The sequence below is a fragment of the Trachurus japonicus genome, unplaced genomic scaffold (genome assembly GCF_045865225.1).
Source record: "Trachurus japonicus isolate A0001 unplaced genomic scaffold, Traja_1.0 AP030919.1".
Taxonomy (NCBI): domain Eukaryota; kingdom Metazoa; phylum Chordata; class Actinopteri; order Carangiformes; family Carangidae; genus Trachurus; species Trachurus japonicus.
This window is the reverse complement of record NW_028221052.1, coordinates 9022-17955: the sequence shown is the minus strand read 5'-3', so window position 1 is coordinate 17955 and position 8934 is coordinate 9022. Positions and strand designations below refer to the sequence as shown.

Genomic DNA, 8934 nt, shown 5'->3' with positions numbered 1-8934 from the left:
TCTCGTTTTCCATGTGTTTTCCATGACTGGAAAATTGGTAAATCATTTCCCAGGTTTTCCAGAAACCCGGTGCAACAACAAGGGGCATCTACGGGGGCCTGATTTTGACCTCCTGCACTGTTTTGTTGTTTCACTTTTGATTAGCAATGAACACTTGAACTCTCTTTAGTCCTTCAGTGCAGAGGGCACAGGTCAAGTTTAGGATTTGAGTGGCACAAAAGGAGCAATATGTTAATGAGTGGGTCCAGGGGCGTCACTAGGTTTTAAGGACAGGGGGGGCTTAGCCCCCAGTAGATGCACAGGATATGAGCGAATGTAGTGCGCAAGCACGAACTTTCACAATGACCGGAAAAAACACAACATTTAGAATTTAGAGTAAATTTAGAGTATTGAATCATGGGCTAGTTGAATCTAAGAATAAGTAAAGTAGTACATCTAATGAGTAACTGGGTAAAAGTAGATGCTAAAAAAAGTGAACCTGAGTAATTTTTCAGATGTTTGACTATCATGGATATGTCCAGGCGGAATTTGACGTCTGGTACCTCAGGTACCAGACTGGAAAACTAATTATATTTCACTCGTAGCCTGTGTCATAATGGTTATACACTCCATCCAAATACAGCTGTTTTTGGCTCATTTTGATTTCACTCAGACCTCTTCACATTTTCCAATTCAAATAAGACCAGACAACAGAAATGAAGTGCGACTCCAACTGGAGCAGATATTTATGGTAAAAAGAGTGCACATTTCACCCTAGAAACCCCTTCATCTTCTACACAACCAGGACCTTCACAAGAAATTTCTGATTTTTTTTTTTTTCTGAGCTGAAATAGACATTGGGCGGTGGTTCAAATGACTGACCCTGAGAATCATTTTGATTTGAATATTCTGCTTTTATTAGTAGTTTTATTTGGACTAGGTTTAAAAATATATATATTTATAGCCTACCTATATATTGTTATCATGCTGTTTTTATATATTCCTGTGTCTTACCTGATCTTCTGCATCTTCAGGACATGTCTGGCCTCTCCCTACAGCATTTCTCTCCCTGTCTGTCTGTGCTGCCTGCAGTGGCACCAGATATCATTAGTATTCTAAATTGATCCATTAAATAATCTGTTTTTACTGCTAAATGTTATTTTCTTTAACACAGCCAAGCTATAAAGTACCAGATTCATGTTAACACATTACACACATTCACCACACACACACACACACACACACACACACACACACACACACACACACACACACACACACACACGGCACATGAGACAGACAGAGAGAGAGAGAGAGAGAGAGAGGAACACACACATGATGACAGGAGTGTTCAGGATCCCCGTTTAAAAGTTTTCCTCACCAGAATCTAGCCGAACTTTGGAGCATTATTTAGCCCGTTTTCTGACAAGCTATCATGCCATGGTTGGTACCAACAGAAGCCTCGTGTCTCCTGGTTTCATATAATATCTGTATCTTCGCTCTAGCTTTAAAACTGACCCGTTTACAACGCAATTAATATTTCACATTAATTTAAATATATCGCGGTCATTTTGACATCAACACTGCTATTTAGAGATGTAGTAGCTTACTGTCTGATGCCTGCTAGTCCTCTTTTAGCTACAGGTGGACTGACTCTCTCCCTCTGTTGACATCAGAGCTCCTGCAGCCCGTCACTGCAGGCTCGGAGCGGAGCTTCAAACAAGCCGCTGCTACATGGGCGCAACCAACTGACAGCTGGGAGGGGGGTGGTCACACACTCAACAAACTAATTAAATTAAACAAATCAGAAATAACAAGAGACAAATGCGATGACAGCTGGGGTTCTTAAAAGGAGAATATATGTCACAAAAAATGTCACATAATAAAAGAACACCAAATTATTTGGGGGGGCTTAAGAATATTTTAGGGGGGCTGAAGCCCCCCTAAAATAGGCCTAATGACGCCACTGAGTGGGTCCATGTTTTCTTTGTAATTTGTGTGTGCGCAGATGCTGCTTCTTGATTAAAGAACAACATGGTGACTGATGTAAACAAAACAGGGATCAAAATGTTTTTTAAAAGTGACTTTGCTGTGTTTTATGAGGAGGTAAAAGTCTCTTCATCACGTTTGTTTCACGGCTTCAACTTCTCACAGTTTGTTTTTGGTGAGAAACGCTGACTGTTGGGAGAAAACTCTGCAGGGCGTCTGCAAGTAGCAGCAGAAAGAGTCAGAGTCACCTCCAAATGTTGCCCTGGACAGATTACGTAAGAGCAGCTGCAATTAGAGGCTGCGGTGGAAAAGGTGAACTCATTATTTGTAGTGCAGTTTCAACCCAGCACGTTTCATAACAGGAGTAAGGACGACATGTTTGTTACACAACTAATAAGGACGAGTAAAGGCCGAGCTTCTGCACAGGGGTGTCGCATACTAACTTTTTTCCCTTTTTGCCTTCCTTATTTCTTGATATTTTGTTATTGTGGCTGGCAAACAACACTGTGGTGAATTACTGCCACTAACAGGAACCGAGTGCGAGTCAGGAAAGCAAACGTATGAAATACCAAACCAACATGGACAGAAGTTGATGCATAAATGTAGCTTGAATGTACCTGAATCAACTGACTCTGTGAACCTAACCTGGTCGGGACTTGGAGCAGGTTTTCTTCAGCTAACCCTGAGTTTCTCCTTTTTATCTGTAGCCTTAGTTTTAGGGTTAGGTTCGTTACCTTTAATTGTCGGTGCAAGCTGTTTTTAGAACGGCGGAGCAGAGCCACGAGCTGCTCAGAGCTACGCTACGGAGGCTAATGGGATTTCTTGGTTTCCCTCATCAAACTCATACAAATACACAATCCAACAACTCCAAAATGCTCTGGTGGACAAGTTGTGACCTGCACATTCACCACGCTATGAGATAATAACACAACGTTACCAGACAGAGTTGTTTTAGAGGCAAATTCATGCAAAACCGCTGATGCGTGTTCCCGTCGGGGGCAGTTTTTCATCAAGCAGTCTCTGCATTTACCTCAAAAACAACTCTGTCTGGTAATGTTCTGTTATTATCTCATAGCGTGGTGAATGTGCAGAGTTTTTGGATTGTGTATTTGATGAGTTTGATGAGGGAAACCAAGAAATCCCATTAGCCTCCGTAGCGTAGCTCTAAGCAGCTTGCGGCTCTGCTCCGTCGTTCTAACAACAGCTTTCTCTCTGCAGGTTTGTTTTCAGGTTTGGCTGCTGGCTCAGCCCACTTTCGCTAAAGCGTTTTGGACCGACCATTCCTCCTAGTGAACATCCTTTTTTCTGTCTTTCTATTTCTTGCAACTTCCATTTTAACACACAACTGCAGTTTTAAGACAGTGGAGGAGCGTATAATAATATTTATTAATAATATATTTGATTGCTAATGCATCACTAATGGTGTGATTGCATTGGTGGACAGATAAGTGGATTTGACTTTGTTGCTTTAATGGTGTTTTGGGAAACTTCTGTACATCAACATAACGGGTGTGTGATGGGAGGACTCAGAGTGGACTTACTGTCCCAGCAGGTCTTTGAAGCGCGGGTCCAGTTCAATGTGGTATTTACGCAGGTACCCGAACAGCTCGTCTGTCCCCAGCACCTTGGCGATTCGCACCAGCTACAAAAACACAGACAGTTGTGATGTGACCTCACTTTGAACAATACAAACTGTCGTTGGCTTCACTTGTTGCCATTTCTTCTCCGCTCGTTTAATAGAAGAGGATCCGTGTGTTTAAACTGATCCCTCAGGTCAGACTTGAACACCTCACACTGTCTTGTCACCGTGGGAACCGAAGCGCCCTCTTCCCGTTGTCTCCGTTCACACTGGAGGGCGACACATTACAGGCAACATCTGATAAAGGCCCAGGTCACAAAGCCTGCTCGTCTCCATTACATGTTTAGGACATTTAGACATTTAGATACAAAGCCCTGTGTGTGTGTGTGTGTGTAAGTGTGTGTGAAAACTAAATCTGACTTTTTAAATTTATCATTATCCATTATCCATTATGCCAGACAACAGAGGAAGGTGAGGATAAAAAAATATGATTAAATATGCTCTGTATGTTTTAAGAATTGTCACAAAAGTCTGACTATAGTATCCAGGAAAATAAATCGGGACTTGAATGTGGAATAAAATTAATTAACTTTTGCAATGCAACATTGTGTTTCTTGACAAATTTTTCATAATTTGTCACATTATTTAGAAGAAAAGCGGTGGTTTTAGGATGAGTCCTGACCAGTGTTGCTATAATGCATGAAACTTCGCATAGGCCTATATAGAAATACAACAACAACAACAAAATCTATTTCAATTTAATGTTTTCAGAAGAAAGTATACTTTTTATACACTTAAATCCACTCTGATAAAATATCTTTTGTGGTTACACCATTTGACATTCTCAGGGTAGTCTTACTTTTGTTTAAAAAAAAAAAAAGGTTCAAATGTCATTTCAAATAACATAAAATTAACATGAATACAAAATGTACATTTATACAAATCTGATGCATGCTTTTAAAACAATTATTTATTTATTTTAATTTATTTAAAACAAATATTTATGTGTCACTGACCTGTTTATATGTTGCCTAAAACAAAAACAAAGATGATCAAGATTTGCTCTTGCAATCTTCCACACTGTTTTTTTTTTTTAAATTGCCCATTTTCAGGCAAAACAATCAAATTAATATATTTGTCGTTTAGACATTTATATATAGAAAAGATAAACTTTTTGACTCCGTCTGCAGAAAACGGACTTCATTAAACTCTATATGTAAGGCCCTAAGTAAGACTTTATGTTATTATGACTATGTAATGTGTAATTCTTTTTAAAAAAATTTGATTTCACTTAGTTTATTATATCCTCCTCCATTCATGCTCAGTTTCTACTGTTTATATGTTCACACTTGACGTCTCCCAACACACAAAGTGCTTCAACTCTGAAATCAAAACGCAGCAGACCTTCAGGTTACGTGTGTGTGTGTGTGTGTGTGTTACCTGGTCGTAGTTGTCTTGTCCGTGGAAGAATGGCTCTTTCTGAAAGATCATACTCGCCAGCATACAGCCCAGGCTCCACATGTCTAGACTGTAGTCATACATCTGAAACACAGAATCATCAAACAGCACTGACGACGATGACGACAGACACACATCATCCACCTGTCATTTCCTCACATCAGCAGAAAGGTTGTGTGCTCTTGAATTGTGGAAATATGAAGCAAAATCAGTTTAAAGCAGAAGTAAGCGATCCGGTGGTTTTGGCTAACTTCTTGTCAGCCGATGGAGTTAGCAGTCCCCGCCCTCGTCCCTACGTCACCACATTCACGCGCATCCCTTGGCTACACACACAGAGAGGACCGCCCCTTTATGCCGTTCTCTCTCCTCATTGGATAAAGGTTGTAGGATACAAGGAAAAGTTTTCTCCTCGGCTTACAGCAGAGCAGAGTGACTGACAGACCCGTGTTTCAGACCAAACACTCTATAGAGGTGATTGCTGTCAGAAGATATAACTATTTAAGACTTATATTAACACAAATATACCGCTTACTTCTGCTTTAAATGTGGTCTATATAGAGTATATATATATATAAAATTGTATATATATATATAATTGTATATATTTATATATGTGTGTGTGCTACCTGGTAGTCCACCAGGAGTTCGGGGCCCTTGAAGTATCGCGAGGCCACTCTGACGTTGTACTCCTGCGACGGGTGGTAAAACTCAGCCAGGCCCCAGTCTATTAGACGTAGCTGTGGAGAAACACAGAGACGAGTCGGCTTCAGCTTTTTACAACACAACACAACACAACACAACACAACACAACACAACACAACACAACGAGTGAGTTTGTAACTGAACAGCTGAGACCGAACGTCTCTGGTTCATCATCTGGAGGTATTTACGTCGGCCTGCTGCCCCCTGCTGGACAAGGCCGGGAGTTTTCTTCTTGAATGAATTACTGTATCATGATGTTGAGTAACAGGTGGTGAAGCAACAACATCACTGCTTTATTATTTTGTTCCTCTATGGATTCATCACCGTTTCCTTAATTGCATCCACATTTCCACAGAGAGAAACTGTGACCCAACAATGTTGTGACACAGAAACAAAAAACAAAATGCAGCTTCTGCAATTTGTGATATTGATTACTTTAGGATTAATTGTGCAGTCTTAATACTGATGCAGATATTTAAACAAGGTGAAAGATCAGAGTGCATCAGAACAAGATGAACATTTTGAGGCTAAAATTAAATAAAGAGTAAATAGACACTGTATATTTTAATGTGCACCATCTTTCACTAGCTTATGAATTTCCCGATGGGGATCAATAAAGTCTACTTTATCTTACATATTATAATTCAATTCATTATTATACAGTGGGAAAAATAAGTATTTGGTCCCCTGCTGATTTTTGCTCTCATTTCACTTGATCAAATTAATTTACAATCTTTATATGATGATATAATTTTTGGATGTTTTGTTGATATTCTGTCTCTCTGTTAAAATAAACTTGCATAAAAACTATAGATCGCCCATGTCTTACACAATCAGCAGGGGATCAGATACTTATTTTCCCCACATATATCTATAATATTTATACTATAATAAATAAAAGTTGATATAGTACATTAAATAAATAGTATATTCTATATATTTAAATGTTGTGTTATGCTGTGTTATATCACTTAGCACAATGACTTGAGCTGTCAAATATAGTGGAGGAAAAATCTACCAAATAAACCACAACTCATTCATAAAACTGTGAATACAGAGCTGCAGTCTCATAGACTTAGCTCTTCTAGATTTTGTGAAATCATTAGAAATAACAAAAGAAGTCCACATTGGTTTGATTTATTATAACTGTTGAAGTACAGATTCAGTTCAGAGCAACACTCACGTTTATTTAGACTTAAATTTCATCTGTTGTTATTTCAAGAATCATCCTCTCCTGATGTACCAGTGGTACCAGTGCTGATGCATCACCAGCAGCTACCAGTGTATAGCTCCAATTTCACAATAGGAGGAGAAAATAAGGAATAAGAAAAAAAAACCAGGGGGTGTGATGAAAGGACGGAGGGAGCCAGAGAGAAAATAAACAGTGAGAGAGGAACAGACGGGCTGAAATAGCAGAGTGAGAGATAATATTCAGAGTGTGTGTGGGTGTGTGCAGAGAGAAAATAGACTATATAGGGCACCACCTACCTTTCTCAACTGGTGGTCGATCATCACATTGTGGGGTTTGACGTCACGGTGCATTATTCCCATACTGTGACAGTAGTCCAGAGCCTGACACACACACACAGACACACATATAGATACATTTTATGTCAGAGAAGACAAAAACACACGTATGTTCACACACACATCTTTTGAATTCCTGGGAAGCCAAGAAAACAAACTGTCTGCTCCTCACACAATAACACACTCACCGTCCCAGTAACACTTCATAATGACTACACACTTTTACTGAGAACAGATGTTTTACAAAGTACTTCACTAACTAAAGTAGTAAGTAACCTGAATTAATCATGAATTGCAGCATTAATAAATGTCTGAAAACATCTATTAACACCCTTGCTTAACCTTAACATACATCATGTATTAAGTGGTCTTGAAAAGCTTCAATATAATAATTTATATCATACTTGATTCATAAAAGCTGAATCCATTCTTTATTTTAAAAAATAAAATAAAAACATTATAGATGTTTATTAAGAATTATACTGTTTAGAAATGACATACAAATTAGTATCAATATAGAAGAATGCTATATAAACGATGAATTCAATCAGAATGTAGTTATTATGAAGTGTTACAACAATTTCTGCCATTTTCCAACTTCTGCTTATCAATTTAACAAATAAATAAAATTTAAAAAAAGAGCCTCACCTTCAGTAGTTCATACATATAGAAACGGATATCGTAGTCTGTCAACTTCTGGTACAACTCCTGCAGGATGGAAACACAAAATCTGTGTGAGGATTCAATCCCTGAACGTAAAGCTGACACATGACACAGACACAGACGCAATAAACAACACTTTCTTCATGGCCTCAAACTTTACAATTAAACTGCAAACTAATTTGGGTTTAATTCAATTTTTGCATTAGTTGATCCACTATGAAAAAATAATGTTCAGTCCCATCATGTCTATACTGTAGGCTTGATCCACACAACACTGTATGACTGAAGTGTGTCATTATTCATTAAAGGCTATTGTGCAGCTATTTTTATCTATGTTTTCCAAGAGCTGCACTGAGGGCATTTTGAATACTAAAAGTCATGTATTGTTTAACAGTAAAACGTTGAGCCTCCAGTACATACTGTGTTTGTCACAGTTGGAGGGATCACTGCAAAAAAAAAAAAAGTGTCTTTATCTATGTGTGCATGAGGAATATTAATTAGTGATAAGAATGTTTTTTATGCGTCAGCACCAAAAACTCAGATTTAAGACAAGCCCTTTTGAAAAGCAGAGAGTTGGCGTCAAAGAGCAGAAGCAGAGAGGAGGTGATGATCTGTACCTTGAAGTCTGTGTTGTTGATGCATTCAAAGACGAGCGCCGGAGTTCTGGACTGCGCAGAGAAAACAGAGAGAGTCAAGACAGAAGACGACGATCATCAACAGCAACATGACGGCTCGTTATTACTTCAGTCAGCTGATTGATCACAGATTTGACAGCTCCACTGTGTGATCTTTGCGGGGAATAGAAAAAAACCACCTGCACACACTTTACTGTTGCTTCATTTAAACCAACAAGTCCCAAAAACTGATTATTAATAATAATAATAATATTATTATTATTAATACAGTTTGCAGGAAGTTTGATCCCGAACAAAAAGATCCTGCTAGCCTGACAAGCCAGACTATATCAATAAAATGTCTAGTCTGGCAACGACCGGTAGACCTCGGCTCAATCCAGGGGGCGGGATGAAGGCTGTCTT

General features: G+C 38.8%; 1 protein-coding gene across 1 annotated transcript; it reads right to left on the bottom strand.

The window, feature by feature from the left end:
* Window positions 1-3482: 3482 nt before the first annotated feature.
* Window positions 3483-8692, bottom strand: LOC146959904 (casein kinase II subunit alpha'-like). The gene is made up of 6 exons (XM_085772794.1): window positions 8515-8692; window positions 7883-7942; window positions 7196-7279; window positions 5632-5742; window positions 4988-5089; window positions 3483-3610 (listed from the first exon to the last, which is right to left on the bottom strand). The coding sequence occupies exons 2-6, from the start codon at window positions 7898-7900 to the stop codon at window positions 3506-3508; spliced, it is 420 nt and encodes a 139-aa protein (XP_085628920.1). The 5' UTR covers window positions 7901-7942; window positions 8515-8692; the 3' UTR covers window positions 3483-3505.
* Between the last annotated feature and the right edge of the window lie 242 nt (window positions 8693-8934).